Raw genomic sequence first — 18,975 nt, 5'->3', positions numbered from 1 at the left:
AGCAGAGCTCTAGGCAGCCATCTGAGGCCACACTCTTAACACTTACTCTCCCTCCAACAGGAAGTACCACTCTCACATCCTGCAGTTTGATGGAGAAGGTGGTTGGCGCTTTGAGCGTCTGGATGCAACCACTCGTCTGTCTCTGCAGGTTAGTGTGCGCATCCTCTTCAACAGCAACACTGCTGCCTCTCAGAGATGGTCATAAGCAGGAAGAAGTTATTGTTTGGTATGGGTGTTTATCTTGTTTTTACCATCATTGTTGTAGGAAGAGAAGCGGCGTCTAGAGAGTCAGCTGTCGGGGATCCCCAAGATGCAGCAGCGTCTTTCTGAGCTCTACTGCTTGCTGGGGGAGGGGCATGGGGAAACGCCACCCGACCAGAATGCTGCTCTTTCCTAAGAGACGGCATGTAAAGGATGATGGGTACGTCAATTTTTGACACGGTCTCTGATCCAAGAAGCACTGCCACATTATTGCGCTTTGACTTATGCCATTTTTTTCTGAAGAATTTAGTAGAGACTATCTTTGATCACACTAGCTGCAATCAGTAAATAAGTGAAGGGTGCATTACGTTTGCACATGCGTGAAAATCAAGTTTAAGAAAAAACTTGCTACCAAACAAAGCCGTCGTCTGAATGGTGGCGAATGGACTGCTGAAAGTGTTTGCTTAACTGCACACCTTAAAGCTTGCAAGCATTGTTTAAACGACTTTCAGCCTTAAGTGACAAAACGACAGGTGCACTTGGCGCCATTTTTAATTGTCCTAATGGAGTTTATCGGGGGGGACCATTGCAAAGCTCGAGAAGACGGAAGTGTACGCTTGTAAACCTCTATTCACTCTTCCCAATTTCCAGACAGAAAAGAAGGATCCAAACGGACGAATAAGAGGCTAAAATAGATTTATTTTAAAGGCATTTATTTTGTCAATATCCTGAAAGTAAGGGAACAGACAGAAACATCACCAAGCTTGCTAGCGGATCTACATGTAATCAAACTAATGGAGTGACAGTCATTTAAGAACCTGCTTCTAGCCCCAATTTGACCCCTTCAGTGAAGAAAGCTCCTACCCGTCTTGATCGCGTCCCAGTGTTATGTCCTCGGTCCATCTCCCGGTAAAGTGCACACATTCAGTCAAATAATGACTTAAATAGGCTTAACTGTCGTGTCCCGGCAGAGGGCAGTCAGTAACGACCTGCTATTCGTATATATATTTAAAACAGATTCAATAAAAATATCATCAACTTTCTAACGGTTAAAATGGTCCAAATCAGCGCTTCTCCCGTTAGACTCCATTAGTTTTCAATGACAAGTTGGTAGCAGGCTACCAGCCGGCCTACCCATAATGCACCGCGCTGCGCACTTTGCTTATTGTGTTGATTAATTTCCAGTTGTCTCTCCCTATAGGTTCTTCATAAGATTCGACGGGATGTGACGAAAGATTGTCTTTCAATGACACAATTTTAATGTTTTTGTTAATTTTTTTTAAAAAAAAGAATCAAATCAGCTGGCCAATGACTACTTTTACTGAATGATGGAAGACAGATGGTATTCTAAGATGCTTTTAAAAATAAAAGCTTGAAAAGCTAGACTCGTGTGCGGCAAGATCTGTCACCCACACGCCCTCCTGTGTACACTACAAACACATACATACATAGATACAATGTATATGTTGACTGTACATTGTCCCCCTGCACAGGCATGTGCATATATAAGTCTTAAAACAACATCCATCCATCCATTTTCCACTCCTTATCAGGGGTCAGGTCGTGGGGGCAGTAGCCTTACCAGGGAAGCCCAGAACTCCCTCTCCCCAGCCACTTTGTCCAGCTCCTCCAGTGGGATCCGAAGGCATTCCCAGGCCAGCCGAGAGTCATGGAACAACATAAAAACCCAAAATGTCACTTTGGTGCCTGTTACCACCTGCTGAGTTGCCTGCATACTGTTTATTAGAACTACACACTACAAATTTCACCCAGTTTATGTTTGTTCTGTACATCACAACATATCAAAGCAATCGTGTTTTTCTATATAGCTTGCAGAAATGGCAAATCCAGGTCCAGAAAGTAAAAACCCTGCCACAGTTTGGCTTTAGCCCCTCGTGCTAGCTAGCTAGCTCCCTAGCAGGTAAACAACCACCCGGGGGGCTAGTTAGCTAGCTCACTAGCACCTGGGGCTAAAGCTAAACTGTTGCAGGGTTTTTACTTTCTGGACCTGGATTTGCCACCTCTGCTAGCTTGACTGGTTAAAGCAACCATTGCCATAGCTGACACGATCTTGGGCTGTGGCTATAATCTGGTCCACGGGGCGGATGGCCGCCATCTGTGCCATCCAAATGAGACATCCACGTGAGCTCCATCCTGCTGGGGCAGGCTGTGAGGCTGCCGTGATGACCCTCTTCGCTGGTACCCTATCATCCAGGCGAGCCACGTGAAGAAGCTGGAGTCTTCTCCTCAGGATGAGGGCAGATAGCGTACTACGAGCCCCCGCCCTCTCGTACACCTCTTCGTTGGTGACTCTGTCAGACCACCGGATACCTAAGATGTTGCGGTGGCATGAGTGGTGGAAGGTATAGAGGCAGCGGGTCATCACAGATGTCAGGGTCCAGGTTTTGCATCCATAGAGAGGGATGGGTACGACAGGTGTTCAGGACTCTGAGCTTGAAGGTCAGATTGATGTTGGAGCTTCTCCAGACATTGCTGAGCCTTCCAAGGGCGCTACGGGCCAGCTTGAGTCTTCAAACTACCTCTGGGTCTGACTTACAGTTGGAGCTGACCTTGGCTCTGAGGCTACCTCCTCATTGCCAACCCTAATGGATGGGGGAAGGGCTTAGGAGGAAGTCAGACAGCGACTGGATTTTCATTTTGGCTCAGCCGATGGTCAGGGCCAAGAGAGATGCTTTCTCAGACAAGATAGGGAGGATGTTGGAGAATGCGTCTATGAGCTCTGGAAAAAGAGTTCATCTGTGTAGTCTAGGTCGGTGAAGTCTGAGTGATAGGAGACGCCCAGATCTGTGATGCAAAGGGAGGCATGACTTATCCAGCAATCGATGGCTGTGTTAAAGACATTGGGAGTTACCACGCAGCCTTGACGAACCCCAGAAGCTGTACGGAAGGGTCTGACACCCCACCCTGGGCACGTACCCGGCACGTGGTGTCCATGTAGGGGTCTCAGTGTGTTTATGTACTTGGAAGGGACCACTGAAAAAAAAACAGGGTGGTCGACATTGTTAGGGTTTGGTGGTAGAGTCTAAATAGTGGACCCAATTGCAAGAAGGCACAGTAACAAGCAGAGGGAATGTGTAAACGTGGTGATTTATTGACAAGACCACTGGACTTGACGTGACTGGACTGAACTGAGCGTGGCGTGGCGTGACAGGACCGGACTTGCCTTAACAGGGCGTGACTTGGCTTGGCTCAACAGTACTGGATGTGGCGAAACTTGGCTTGGCTTTGTCTTTGTCTTTGCTTGGCTTCAAGACGTGGCAAGGCTACAATACAAGACAGTCACATACAACACATGGCACCAACAACAACAATACACCCACGCAGACTGAACAAAAACAGCACATATACACTCACACGGTTTGACACAACAAGACACAGCTGGGTGAAACACAAGTGGCTGAGGGCAGTGATTGGTCCACACACAGGGAAGGGAAGACACACAGAGGTGAAGGATATGTTAATGCTCATATAGCCTTTTGCCCGCGCGGCAAAATCTTGTTGCGTTTTGGAGGATATATCACCGACTTGACTGTGCATGCTGCCCGTGGTGGGCGGGGCACATTGAGCACTTGTAAAACATGAAATACAAACTAGAAAATATGTTCAACACATGTCTCGAAGCTAGCTTTTTTTTTATATATATATCCATATTCGACTAAGAAGTATACGATGCATTTGTCTACGAGACATAGAGGATCTAGCAAACAAGAGGCTTCAAAAGAAAAAGATGATAAACAACGGAGACCGCCGAGTCCAGGTAGCATTAGCTTGACTGCTAATAGCAAGGCTAACATCAAAAGCCAACGGGAACAAGTGGGGCCGCTAATGGAGGAGATGAGGAAACTCCGAAAAGAAAACCAAGAAAGCCACAGTGAAACTAAAATGTCCCTGGAAAGGCTGGAACAAGTAATGGCGGACGTAAAACAACAAATAGGAGAACACGAAGACAGGAATCACGCCTTGGATGAAAGGACGAGCATGATTGAGGACGCAACAAACCGCCAACAGAGGGCTCTCCGGTACATATTTCACCGCAACATTAAACTCTCAGCTGCATTTGACTACCTCCAAAATAGAATGAGACAAAATAATATCAGGATCTTTCAGATACCTGAGGGAAGTGAGGGGAGAGATATGGCTGGGTTCGTGAAAGATCTACTACACAAAGTGCTGAAATTTCCACCTGAGTTGGAGGTCCAGATTGAGAGGGCACACCGCTCACTCCAACCTAAACCTAAAGATCCAGCAGCACCTCCCAGGTCGATCATAGTGAGATTTTTGGATGCAAGGGTTAAAGATGCGGTTATAAGGAAAGCATGGTGCCAGGGACAAACTTTCTTTCAAGACAAGAGAATATTTTTTTGATCAAGATTACTCTCCGAGCTTCAAAAGAGACTCGCAAAGGTTTGTGAAATCATCAAGGAACTCAAGAAGAAAGATGTACAAGCAAACTGCTTGTATCCAGCAAGGCTGAAACTCAAGTTAAGCACAGGAGAGAAGATCTTTGACACATTGTCAAGTGCTGCAGCGACGTTGAAGGACCTGGGCGTCGAGATGCGTGGCGGAGAGCGGGACAGGATCGAGGAGGAGTTGATGGAAGGATGGTGGAGCAACACAAAGAAGAAGAAAAATTGGGCGACGTCATCAGCAGACCTCAAAGCATTTCTACAAGGGGAAGATTAAACTACTTCTGAGTCCCAAGGTAGACTAAAACTTGTTTAAAAGTAAAGGTCAGACCAGATTTGTCATTATTATAAAAAATTTTAAAAAATGGATTAAATGATGTTAAGTCATTCTTGTCACTGAAAGTTAACGTAGCTTTGGTTAAGTCCGGATGGATATTGGTTGTGAATGCAGCTTTTTATTTGATTTGATTTTTAGTTTTTTATAGTTTTTTCTTGCACATGTGCGTGTTCCCACAGAGAGGATTGGTCACACTTCTCTGCCCCACCGAGGGTGGGGACCGAACACAGTTTGGATGGTATCTGAGGTGTGTTCGGTTGGTAGGTTGGAAGTTCAACTTATTTTTATGTTTTTTGCTTTATTTTTAGATTCCCCTAGACATATTTTGTTGATTATAGATTTCTCACATACGTACAAAGTGGTGGCTAAATATTGCCTTTCAAATATATGTTCCTCTATATGCAGTCACACATTTTGACACAATTTGGAAATGATGACACTCCTTAACTTTGTTAGTTATAATATAAAAGGAATAAACAACACAATAAAAATGAAGAGGATCTTAAGCCAGTTGAAGTCAATGCAATGTGCTGTGGCTTTGATACAAGAAACACATTTGTCCAAACCAGAACACATAAAGTTAAAAAGGGAATGGGTGGACCAAGTTAACAGTGCATCATATGGAAGGAAGAAGAAAAGAGGAGTGGCTATCCTTTTTAACAAATCTGTAAATGATAATAATACTTGATATTGGTGGGAACGATTGCAGGACAGTAAATAACTATCCTTAATATATACAGTATGCACCAAATGAAGATTGCCCACAATTTCTCAAAAAAAATTGGAGACCTTCTGGCAGAGGAGGAAAATGGTATCATTGTTATTGGGAGAGATTTCAATTGTACATTAAATAATACATTAGATAGGTTACCCACAACGATGAACCCGCAATCTAGAATGTCAAAAACTTTATTTAATATTATGAGAGAGTTGGGTTTGGTGGATATCTGGCCGCATTTCACATTCATGTAACAGGTACATGGAAGCTATTCAAGAATAGACTACTTTCTAATTTCAAAACCCCACATATACAGGGTAAAAAGCAATACAATAGGATCAATAACAATTTCAGATCATAGCCCAGTTACTATGGAAATTAACTTGAGTGCCGATAGCACTTTTAAATATTGGAGACTTAATGTTTCTTTACTAACAGATGTTCATATAAAACAAGAAATTCAATCAGCCCTGGCTGAAAATATTGCCCGAAATGACAATGATACTGTTTCTCCTTCAGTGTTATGGGATGCAGGAAAGGCTACGATGAGGGGGAAGATTATATCTCTGGGATCTCGACTCAAGAAGCAAAGGCTAGCTAAACAACTTGATTTGAAGTATGAAATTGAACAATTGGAGAAGGAACATGAAAGAAATAACAAAGAGGAGATACTCAAAAAGCTGAAAGAGGCTAGGTTGAAGATTTTGACATATAAAGCAGAAGGGGCACTGAGGTTCTTGAGTAGAAAATATTCCGAAATGGGAAATACAGCAAGTAGATTGCTGGCCTTCCAACTTCGTAAGGCACAATCCAATTGGATAGTTTCTAAAATTAGACACCCAGAAACTAATCAGATTGAGTCACACCCTAAAGAAATATCACAAGCTTTTGCAGAATATTATGAACAATTGTATAAAGGTGTGACTCGAGAATCTAGGAAAGATGACATAAATAGATTTGTAAAATCCCTGAAAATGACTAGGTTGACAGAGGAGGAAGCAACATAATTAGTAGAACCAATTAGAGAAGTGGGAGATTAAGGATGCAATAGCAACATTAGAAAATAATAAAACCCCGGCAATAGATGGTTTCGGAGGAGAATACTGTAACGTTTTGGAGAGTGAACTCACACCCTTGTTGTGTAAAGTGTACAATTATGTTTTGAAGTCAGGAAATCCTCCAGATTCATGGTCAGAAGCAATTATCACGGTCCTACATAAAGAGGGGAAGGACCCTTGGCAGAGGCAATACGCCAAAAAGATTAGATACAGGGGATGAGGGGGGGAACAGTACATAAGGTAGCACTTTTTGCAGATGACATTTTAATTTTCATTAAGAATCCACTGACTTCTGTTCACTTATGCAGTGCTTGGATGAATACGGAGTAATTTCGGGATATAAAATTAATCAAAATAAATGCGAAGCGATGATCCTTTCAGGAAATTGGCCAGTACAATTTAGTACAGACTTTTCATTTCGCTGGTCCAAACAGGGTTTTCGTTATTTGGGGATAGTTCTTACTCACCGTCCAAAAGAATTGTTTAATGCTAACTATGTTAAATTAACAACACAAATAAGGAATGACTTGACACGATGGGAGGTCCTCCCTTTGTCTTTGTTTGGCAGAGTAGCAACAGTAAAAATGAATACTTCAGAGACTCCTCTTCTTATTTCAAGCTTTACCCACAAGAGTTCCAGTCTCTTTTTTTAAGACACTGAATAATTTAATTTGTAAATGTATCTGTCAAAACAATGGACCTAGAATAAGACTCAAAATCTTGACCACGGCAAAAGATTATGGAGGGGTGGGCTTACCTGACCTAAAACACTATTATTGGGCTGCCCAACTGACTGTAATAATGTCTTGGATTACCAGAGATGAAGAAACAGGGTGGTATAAAATAGAACAAAGTACAACAAAGGGGATTGCATTGGCGGTACTACCTTTTATGGGTATTAAAGCAGTCGATAGGCTTAAAATTGAGAATGAGTGGGTTAAACACAATTTTAAAGTGTGGTAAACGGTTAAGAAAAAACTAGGGATGCCAGAAACAATCTCAAGATGCATGCTGATCTCGGAGAACCCAGAATTCCCCCTGTCATTGTAGGATGGGAGATTTCGTAAATGAGCCAATAGGGGCCTTACCATAATCAATCAAATATTTAATGGGACAATGGTCAGATCATTTGAATAACTTAAACAACAATTTGGGCTTGAACCTAACGATTTATACAGATACCTTCAAATAAGACACTATCTTATGAATCATAAAGAGCGAGAGATACTAAGTAGAAGACCAAACAAAGTAGAGAAATATTTCATTTCTGTGGCACAGTCAGGTAGTCCAAATAAGAAACATCTCTCTCATTTATATAAAAGGATATGTTATGATACTTCATTAAATACACTAGATATCAAGGAAAAGTGGGAAATGGAACTGAATACTATAATTCAAGACAATATATGGTAAGAGTTGTGTAGGGACAGTCACAAAGGATTGAGAAGTCAATTATGGAATGAATTCGATTGGAAATTAAAAATTAGGTATTTTAATACTCCTCTTAGGATTTCTATGTTTGTAAAGGCACCCTTAACTGATAGGTGCTGGAGGAATTGTGGGGGAATTGGTTACGATCTACATATCTTTTGGGACTATCCTATAATTGAAGGATTTTGGAAAAATGTTAAGGTGAAAAAATTGTAAAAGTAAATGTTTCGTTAGATCCGGTGGTGTACGTACTTGGAGATGTGACAAAGGGTCAATATGATTCAAGACAAAGGTATATTTTACAGATTCTGTTATTGATTGCTAAGAAAATGATAACGGTGAATTGAAGGACTATTTCTGCACCAACTATACCACAGTAGAGACAGAGACTGAAGCAGGTTTACACCATGGAACAAATGACTGCGAGACAAATGACAATAGACTTTTTACTCGTGTATGGAAAGATGTGGTGTCTTATCTGGACTCTCTTTAGAATGGGTTGTGAAAGCAGAATGATGTGTCTTGGAATATTTAACTCTGATGTTTGAATTCTTACAGTGTACGCATTTTATTTTATTTAATATTTTCTCTCCAAGTCAGTTTTATTCTTTTGATTAAGGTGTTTGTTTTGTTTATCGGTTAAGCGTAATGGTGTGTCAATTGTGAAAATGGAAAATAAAAAGTTCCACACAAAAAATATACCCAACTGTCACACCGGCGGGAGGCCCCGTGGATGACCCAAGACTTGCTGGAGAGACTATGTCTCTCGTGGACGACCCAAGACATGCTGGAGAGACTATGTGGTTGAAGTGGCTGAGGAGAGGGGAGACTGGGCTTCCCTGCTAAAGCTACTGCCCCCATAACCCGACCTTGGATAAGCAGTAGACGATGGATGTACACCGGTCTGCACTGCAATATGCGCATGCGTAATAATTTCCGTGGCGTGACGTCATCAGCCAGTGGAAGTCTTCCGCCCAGTGGAGGAATTATTTGCATTTTCTAGCTAAACAGCCAATCAGAGTGATCCACATTTTGTACACTGCGATTGATGGCACAAACAATGTCTAAAAAGTACAATGACATTTACATAATCACAATTATAAATACTGCTTTTTAGTTAGATTTGTTCCTGCTTGTATTTGTAATATGTCTGATATTTTATTTTATGAAACCATGAAGTTGGTTAGTAGTTGGTCTCACCGACAATGACTTCTCAGACATGTACGACACGATGCGTAGTAGGGATGTTTTTTCCTATAACATACCGTCAAAGGAGTGCCCGCGTTACATTGTGTTTTTTATTTTACCATTCTGAGAGCTCAGTATTGTTCATTCGGTAATTTTACCGATTTGACGTCATCATCATTGCTCTTTTTTTCTTTTTATTTTTATTTTGTATGTGGGTGAGTATGTATGTATGTGTGTGTGCGTGTGCATGTGTGCGTGCGTGTGAGTGTGTACTCATTAGTTAACCTAAAACCTATTAAAAATCCCATACCGTTCACCGAAACCAAATACTTAAGAATCCAGCTGGAGTCGTGAGGTTGTCAGGAGACCCGAGAAAGAACCAAAAAAAAGAAAGGACAGCGAAATCCAGCCCCGACCAGACATTACCTACTACCCACCGGGCTACCAATCAGAGTCCCCCACCAACCCCAGAAACATCCAAATTCCAACAAACCAGGGACACCTCAAGAGACAAAAGGACAGACTGAGGAAAAGAAGGAAGGACAGATGAAGCAGAGCGAGACCCACAGACATCAGCCTCCACCGATTCACTGGCTGACGACCAGAGGAAGAAGCAGACCGTGCCCGAACCTCGATAGATGCTGGCGCGGCGAACGCCGGCACGCATGAAAACCTCCGCCAAAGAAGGGAGCCGTCAACCCCGGCCAGGACAGAGCAAGCATAACCCCCCTAGGCGCCAAGGGACAACCCCCGGGCCCTGCAGGGGCCACCGGCCCGAGAGCAAACCCAGGAGCGCCCCCAACGCAGCAGGACGGGGCATGGCAGGCACCAGGTGTGTGTGGTGCATTAAAATTGGGAGCAGGTGAGATGGAGCAGAGGGAAATGATATCCCCCCGCTCCGATCCACCTGTCTCCCAGAAATGTCAGTAAGTGTATGTGGTGCATAAAAAAAAAATAGTGGGGGCACGGGGGCGCGGTGTGGACACGGATGGGGGACCGCAGCACTGCTTAATACTGCGGTCTGCCCCAACCGATGGCACCCCACCCCGACACAACTAAGAACCCCCCCCCCCCCTCCCCAGTTGGGAGACGACATGGAGGGCAAGGGCCACAGAGAGAGGGGGGCAGGAGGAGGAAAGGTGACGAGGGAGAAAGGACAGGGAGGCGGAGGACGGGCGAGGAGAGGCAACAAGGGGGAGGAAGGGGGAGAGGGAGCCATCGACCGCGCCGGGGCGGTGCCACCCTGGACACCAGGGAGAGCACCGCAGTACAGCACCCCCCAAGAGACCCGGGGAACGGCCAAGACGCAGCCGCCACCCAGCAGCCAACAGAGGGGCAGAGCCGCCCACGCTCAGCCAGGGGGGACAGCACCTATACACTTAACACCACTGGCATACAGTGATTCCGAATATTATCCCTTAGTGCCCATTGGAGGTGAATCTTGAGGAGTTGGTGACTGTAAGGTGTCATTTGATGTAGTCTGCTCGATCCTGCTGGCAGCAACTGGGTTCCTGACTATAAAAACACAACCATTAGTTACAAATTGCCAAATACAGAAACAGCAATGTAAGTTATCGCGATGTGGTGGCTCTCGCTAACAGGCAGAATTAAGTAACCAGATTTAGGTTAAAATATTCTATATACGTAGACCATGTTTCTATAAATTTTGATATTTCTTTTTTATTTGAGGCAAATATTTTTCCATTAAAATGTGCTTTATGAGGAGGTTAGACAATTGGTCGATATTCAGAGTTTGTTTATTTTTCCAGTTAACAAGAATTGTTTTTTTTGCGATAGTAAGGGCTACAAGAGTAGATTGAAATTGTTTACGTGGTAAGTCAGTTGTTGTTAGGTCACCTAGCAAACACAAGTTTGGAGATAAAGATATCCTACAGTCCAAGATAGTGGAAAGTTTTTCTAAGACTTAAGTCCAAAAATACATAACCGTGCATAACCATAAAGCATGAAAATAAGTGTCTGTAGTGTTTTGTAAACACTGGAGACAAATGTCGCAGTCTGAGAGTCCCATTTTCTTCATCATATATTGAGTAATGTATGTTCTATGAATAATTTTATATAGGATAAATTGTAAATTTGTGTGTTTTGTCATTTTAAATACGTTTTCACAAACTTGAATCCAAAAGTCAGATTCCAGAGCTATAGACAAGTCTGTCTCACATTTCGAGATGGGTAAAGACATTTTATCAGTAAACAAAAGTAACATATTTTTGAGAGGTTTTTTGTTGTTGGCGAAAAAAGCTTGGTAATGTCTTTAGCTAAAACAGGCGGTTGGAGCGTACCCCGAAGTGTTGGAATTTGTTTCTTTATTATACTTTTAACTTGCAGATAATGTAAAAAAAAAATTTTTTTTTATTTTGTATTTTTGTAGCAAGGATGTGTAACAATGTTTTCATTGTATGTGCCTTTTTAAACATTTCCCCCTGGGGAATGTGTGTGTGTGTGTCTTAACTCTGTGTTTTCAGTTCAAAAAGACTCCAGCAGGGACTGGACTTTGTTTTATAACCCCCAGGAAACGCATACGACAGCTCCGACAGACCTTAAATCCTGTCTGATAAGCAGTCCCCAGACCATCTTTTATGGTCTGGCCTATCCACAAGAATTAGCCATGTGTTTTTTTGGGAAACAATGCCCCATGGAAGGTGTATGGTACAACAGTGCCCTCCAACGGTCACTATGGATTATCCTCAAGAATCCTAATTAATCTGAAGTCTACATAATTCGGGACATACACGGACTCTATGTACTTAACTCTACAATAACTTTATGATTGCGGTAATGTTTGAAATGTGTTCAGAATGATAAATGAAGCATCTGGCTTGTCAATTCTGATCCAAAATTTATTTAATACTATCCCAAAAGCTTGGTCTCAGTCGACCAAGTCTGCTTCATGCGCACGGAAGGACCGAGACCACGGCCCGGCCCCCCTGCTGACACATCTTTAAATCAAGCGCGCGAAGGAACTTCTCTCTCTTTTCCTGCAACTCTTTTTTTTCCTTTACGCTCTTTTCCTGGAACTCTTTTCCTGAACTCTCTTCCCCATTGAACTGCTCAAGGGCTCTCCCGTTCCTGCAACTCCCCTCTCTCTCTCCACCTCACGTCTGGCCCCATGAACTTTTCCTGATCATCACGAGTAACGTGGTTGCTGAGGGTGACACCACACGGCTTCTTCCTTTGAGCCCCGGACTTGAGTCACATAGCACGTCCCCAAAACGCGTATCAAGCAAGGACTCGCAAACACACTGCGCATCCCCAAAACGCGCGTGTCTGTTCCAGCCGTGAGTCCGAGACGCCCCCGCAGCGCTCACACAAGGACCTGCAGACCTCCAGGCCGCGCGTGCATCACCGACCAGCAGCCAGAGACTCCCGGGAAGCATTCCAGCTGGACGTGCGCCAGCCAAGGACCGGCCGTGCCTCCATGCTGCACGTGCACCTGACCAGCAGCCGGAGACCTGCTGCAACATTCCAGCATTCAACCGAGGATCGACGCTCGTGTCTCTCTCGCTCCCGTGCGACTGAATCAGTTTGTGAGTTGCGCCTCCATTCCAATCTGATCATATACTACTGGTGCAACGCTTTTATTCAAACATAAAAGAATTGACAGGCCAGACGCTTCCATCTTTTTCCCCATCTACCTTTTTCATCTACCTTCTTTTATCTTAGTTAGTTGGGTTGCAAGTTTTCTTTTTATATTTAATTTGCATTGTTATTCCGTTCATTAACTCTTTGACTGCCCAAAACGTTAAATAACGTTTAGTAAAATCCTACGGAGGAGCGCCATAGACGTTAAAAGACGTTAAACAAGTTTTTTTTTTGTTTTTTTGGGGGGAACGGGTGGAGGAAAGCCTTGGCCAGCTGTGCTGAAAGTATCAAGCACCGCGAGTCTGATGTACAGTGTTCCCTCGTTTTCCGCTGGGGTTAGGTTCCAAGAAATACTTGCAATAAATGAAACCTGCGAAGTAGTTATTGCTTTATGTTTTACATTTATTATAAATGTTATAAGGCTTAAAACCCCTCACCACACAGTTTCTACACTTTTCTCATCGAGGCATTTACATTTTCTCATATTTCTCTCTTTTAAACATTCTCAATGTTGAAACCTTCATACATTTTATATAATAGGTACATTACTGTAAAAAATAATACATACAAAATTTCATTTAAAAAAATCAGTGAAACAGCGATGCTGTGAAAAGTGAACTGCACTATATGTCCTCCTTTTTGACATTATGGAAGTGGCCATCCTAGTTAGCAAACTCAAGTCCGCTAGCATAAAAGGCTAATGGATGCTAACATTTTCAATGACTCGTTCTTTTTTGACAGACCTTCATTCCTGCTGGTCCAATTCTAGTGTTTATCCTCCGCTCCTGGCGGACGGCCGTTCCCTGGCAAATATGCGCTTTCTGAATCCTATTTATTTGAATCGTATGCCTAATGTAGAGTATTCTATGGCTTCACTCATCATCCCCCCGGAGGAGGCCCTTAGAAAGGCTGTGAGATGCCCTAGCCCTTAGTGGCACTGGATGGACGAACTGGTCACTAAGTCGTACAACGCGGCGACGGTGGTAGCACACCTGGCCAACGCCCAGGCGCATCTCCTACTTGCTCTCTACGCAGCTTTGAAAGACAACGAAGTAGATGAGGCTATATCGTTTTGTAACATGGCGCTGAAAGATTTATCCCTCCTTTCGAAGGAGCATGGCCGTAGTATGTCTTTGCTTATTCAGGCGTGCCGTCAGGTGTGGTTGGCTCAATCTCCCTTGCGAGAGCCCTCCCGGAAGGAACTGCGTCACCTCCCTGTGGTGCCGGGTCGAGTTTTCGGTTCGGCAGTGACAGAAGTGCTGGAACGCACAGTGCGGGCTAATGACGCAAGGCGTAAGTTTGCTAGCCTTGCCAGGCCCTATGCTCCGTCAAACCCTGGGGGAACCGCTCTCGCGGCCACCCCTCTGTCACATACTGGGCAGTCCTCTGGGCCTACGGGCCTCGTCATCCCACACGAGGATGTCACGGACGCCTGTGGGGTACGCTCCTCTGGCCGAGGGCCCCATGGTCAGCCCTAAGGTTCACGCCCTATCCCTCCCGGACGCCTAAATCCGGGAGGGCCAGGGATTGAGCCCGAGGGGCCGGCAGTCGGTTACTTTTCCTGTCGCCAGCTCAACTACTGGGCTGCCCTCGTTTCGGACCCTTCGGTGTTTTCAACCTTGTCTCATGGGTACAGGATAAAGTTCCGACGCCGGCCCCCTCTCTCCATCTGGGTCAGAGAGACTGTCATCAGCGACCCAGAAAAGGCACTAGCTCTGAATTAAGAGCTAGCGACCCTCCTCGCCAAGACCGCTATCAAAGCAGTGGATTTTTTGGCTCATCCAGGGGGATTCTACTCCCCCTGCTTCCTTATTCCAAAAAAGACAGGCAGACTACGCTCTATCTTAGATCTGAGAGGTCTCAACCATTACCTCAGGGTGTTGCCCTTCCGTATGCTAATTACGTCGGCCGTGTTGAGGACGATTGCCCGAGGGGAATGGTTCATTTCAATCGATCTAAAGGAAGCTTACTTCATTTCCCTATTGCATCTCAGCACAGGAATTTTCCCCGCTTTGCCTACAGAGGTCGCCACCGCTGTCACTCTCTCCCAGAGTGTTCACACATGTAGTGAAGACGGTCGAGGGCCATAAAGGTGCTCCCTTACTTGGACGACTGGCTGATATGCGCTCCGTCCAAGGATCAGGCAATCCGAGACACGTCTACGCTTCTACAGCATGTGTCACGACTTGGGTTCAAGGTCCACCTAGAGAAGTCCTCTCTTGTTCCCTCTCAGCAGACTGTTCATCGGAATGTCGTTAGACACCACCTCAATGACAGCTCGACTGTCCCCACGGAGGGTCGACAATGTGCTACGTCTCATCTCTCTCTTCCGTGTCAATGAGATGCTGCCGTATGTGCTTTTTCTGCATCTGCTGGGCAAGTTAACGTCCCTGACGGCACTTGTGCCATTGGGCCTGCTGTCGCTGCGACCATTGCAAGCGTCAGTCGGTTCATGGGTGCTCTCGCATCTTGGGGTCGCCGGTCTGTTCTATCAGCGTGAGTCCTGTTGGGGGTGGCACCCACACGTCCCAAAGTGGTCACCACCGATGCCAGCCTGAGTGGATGGGGTGCAGTTTTGCAACACAAGACGGCTCAAGGCCTGTGGTCTGCAGGGGAAAGATCGCTGCACATCAATGTGCTGGAGCTGCGGGCTGTGCATCTGGCCCTCACACCTCCACTGTGTATCACATCAATCATCAGGGCGGGACAAGGTCCGCCCAGCTGCTACGGGCCTCACGGAGGCGGGCCATGTTTCTCCCAGGCATGGTCAACCAGTCGGTGGATTCCCTCTCCCGCCATCGTCCGCCTCAGGGGGATTGGCGTCTCCACCCGGAGGTGGTGAGCGCCATTTGGAGTTGCTTTGGAAAGGCGACATGGATCTTTTTGCTTTCCTGCCGTGGCCCCTCTGTGAGGTACAGTTTCCCGGGTCCTTGTGACATCGCTGGTATTCGGCGTTCCATGCTGTTTCAGCACCGCCACCTGGCGGTCAGGAGGGCCGAAATAGGGCCGAAATAGAACGACAGATACGCATGTAAAAAAATGAAATAAAAATTATCTTATCTTGATGAAAAACAACTTCACACGCAATTACAGTATATCAACAAGTGGCTACTATGACTCCATGCTATGAGCTAGTAAGTTAGCAAGCATTAGTTAGCGGTCGGAATAACATTATTGTTGGAACGTTATAGCCGTTGGGCTGTTACGTTATAACTTTTTTTTTTTAGCCTTTCACCGTGAATCCACCTCCTGTCTTCCCATGTGTGTGTGCATGTTGCATTCGCTAGCTGCAGATTTGAAGGAAGTATGTCACTGTGTGTCACATGACAGTGTCACAGTGACAGATTAGAGACAAGATTTTACAAAATCATATAATTTTCGTCTTTTTTGTTCATGACTAAAATGTCCATAGATATTAGTTTAGTGAAGTGCATTTTCGTCTCTTCATTAGTTGACAAAAATGTGTAATGATTTAGTCCCAGTTATTCTTCATTAATTAGGGATTTAGTTAACCTCACAAGCTAGATTGATAATTGTAATTTACTCAAGAGAGTACTTCACATTATCAATCTGGGACTTCACTGGCAGATCCGTTCAGGAAAGGAGGGACTAGCTGTACAAGACTTTGAGCTGATTGGACGATGCGGCATCGTTGCACTTTTTTTTTTTAACCAATCAAGGTGACGGATGAAAATCTTGTCTTCGATCTCGTCTTGGGTGTGTGTGTGTGTGTGTGTGTGTGTGTGTGTGTGTGTTGGGGGGCACGAACATCTTTACCAGATAAAAATGCACGAAGCACCTCTCGTTGAAATTCAACAAGGAAACAGTGAGTAATTCTGCCAGAACAGAATTAATTACAGCATCCATTCAACTGTTAGGTTTGTTTGTTTCCTCCCCGCCATCAGTGCTTATTGGTTTCGTCCCGCCCTAAACAACACCTGATTGGTCCGACCTAGAAAAAGTCGGTTGCTAACGTATCAGCGGAAGCAGTACAAGATGTATTTTCCGGAGTTTGTGAACTCACAAATACCGCGAGAATTCAGCTTGCCGGCAAGGTAGGTTTTAGTCTAGTTTAGTCTAGTTTTAATCCGGTGAAAAATGTGTGTTGACAAGGGTTATTATAGTTTTGGAATTTTCATTTTAACTAGTTTTTATTTTGTTTTGTTTTTAAATTTAGCTGTTTTGTTTTCATTAGTTTTAAGGATGGTTCTTGATAGTTTTTCTTATTTAAAAAATATTAGTTTTAGTTAGTTTCAGTATTACTTTTCGTTTTTGTTTTTAAAAGTCTATTGTGTGCAATATTTAATAAACACCATGTTAAAATAAAAAAAGAACACATTTCTTACATATTTTGGCTGAGTTAAATGAAAAAGCAGGCGAGCTGAGCCAATGGAGCCATAAGTCAAACACGCAAAATTGTCGCCGAGAAGCAATGTCATCTGAAGGTGATTTTCGATTGGCTGTAGCTAGATGACATCACTTCTGTGTGACACACTTTCAAACGTCTTTAAAATCATCCCCAAAGGCTCATGTATTAATTACCAAAGACTAAAACGATTGTTATCCTACCCTAGAAAATGGGTTTATTGTTGCGTTTCTTTTTTTATTCTTCCACGAATTTTTCCGCAAAAATGCGGCCTGTACCGTAGAACGCACCGGCACAAATGAGGTATCAAACAATGCGGCTCGATCTGACTCGCTGCGGCCTTATTTTTCTAAGAATTCCCAGTTACCATGGCTACGCTATTCCCAAAAAACTCCCCTAAAAAGTCCCATAGGAATGAATGGGAAACCGAAAGTGATCAAATCAGATCAAGCACCTTTTTCCAAGACACACTGCGCGCGCATACATTAACCGACCGTTATGAATTTTAGCTCATTTTGTAGCAATTTTTCCCATCTTTAGCTCAGTGTCGAAATTTTTTTAAGGAATGTAAGCTCTCCCCTCTGTGCGGGTTCAAAGACAGTGAGCAAACGGTAGACAAATAGCCTTTTAACATTGGTGTGTATTGCATCGGCTTCAGTGGAGCAATTAGCCTCAGAGTGACGGGAACCAAAAAATCTATTTCCGAAAGTTTCACTTCAACTCGTCACCATGGCCACAATCTTTGCTCACGTGACATCAAATTCTCACATGTTGTAGTCACAAGTGTCTTCTTTCAGACAAACTAACTTTTATTTGGCTAAGGTGTCATTTAGTACCTTTATTTTCACTTTAAGTGAGGAGAAGTCGGACTTACTCGCCTATCTTTTCTATGTTAATTTCGGCAACTTTTTCCTCTTCATTTTGGATAAATCATAAGTTTTCAACCTGCTCTCATTTGGTCATTTTTCATCCGATTAAAAAAATGAGAACATGCTTGCGTTCCCCAAACCCTTGCTGTTCTAACATCTTAAACTGTTAAGTCGTGAGAGGCTTTTGTTCGAGGTGTGCATATCTCATACCATATCAATGGAATGTGTATGCGTGACGTCTCCAAGTCAAATGTGTCCAACAAGTTAAAATCAAATGTGTGTGCGTGAATGTGTATTTTTCTTAAAGGGACAGTAAGATACTTTTAGTTTATGTTGATTATGGTTAACTTCCACATTTCTTGACCGATTTCAATCGTTTAAATTTTGAACTGTTCAGCTCATTTACATTTTTTTTCAAATACATAAAAATTAAAATAAAACACATTATTATTATTATTTTGTCAATGCAATGGAATCCACTGCTATTAAAATAGCGCTTTTTTAGCTATACTGCCTGGTCTCTCACTTCTGCATAGCAACTGCCTCAGCCAATCATCTCTCTTACTGTTGAGCTCAACTCACCCCCTTTTTTTATTGGTGTACTCAAAGCTTGGCCTATGTACGGGCGGCCATCTTGGCCAATTGATTTGGTGCGCCCAGGATTCTCGCGACTCCGCTCGCCCAGGGCGGCGGCCATTTTGGCCAATTGATTAGGTACGCCCAGGATTCTTGCCACTCTGCTCGCCCAGGGCGGCGGCCATCTTGGCCAATTAATTAGGT

General features: G+C 44.0%; 1 protein-coding gene and 1 long non-coding RNA gene across 10 annotated transcripts in view; one reads left to right on the top strand and one right to left on the bottom strand.

The window, feature by feature from the left end:
• abcd1 (ATP-binding cassette, sub-family D (ALD), member 1) overlaps positions 1 to 1,584 on the top strand; it is a 62,917-nt gene extending 61,333 nt beyond the window's left edge. For all 9 annotated transcript variants that reach the window (XM_077555213.1, XM_077555211.1, XM_077555212.1 and 6 more), the window contains 3 exons: positions 61 to 148; positions 266 to 421; positions 1,403 to 1,584. In XM_077555213.1, the coding sequence (XP_077411339.1) occupies positions 61 to 148; positions 266 to 397 (220 nt within the window). In that variant the 3' untranslated portion in view covers positions 398 to 421; positions 1,403 to 1,584. The remainder of the gene's footprint in view (positions 1 to 60; positions 149 to 265; positions 422 to 1,402) is intronic.
• Positions 1,585 to 2,209: 625 nt separating this feature from the next.
• LOC144040761 (uncharacterized) overlaps positions 2,210 to 18,975 on the bottom strand; it is a 28,074-nt gene continuing 11,308 nt past the window's right edge. Inside the window, exon 3 of the long non-coding RNA XR_013289844.1 lies at positions 2,210 to 3,485. This is a non-coding gene — a long non-coding RNA (uncharacterized LOC144040761). The remainder of the gene's footprint in view (positions 3,486 to 18,975) is intronic.

The sequence above is a fragment of the Vanacampus margaritifer genome, chromosome 1 (assembly GCF_051991255.1).
Source record: "Vanacampus margaritifer isolate UIUO_Vmar chromosome 1, RoL_Vmar_1.0, whole genome shotgun sequence".
Lineage (NCBI taxonomy): Eukaryota > Metazoa > Chordata > Actinopteri > Syngnathiformes > Syngnathidae > Vanacampus > Vanacampus margaritifer.
The sequence above is the reverse complement of the archived record's forward strand: the minus strand, read 5'-3'. Positions and strand labels throughout refer to the sequence as shown.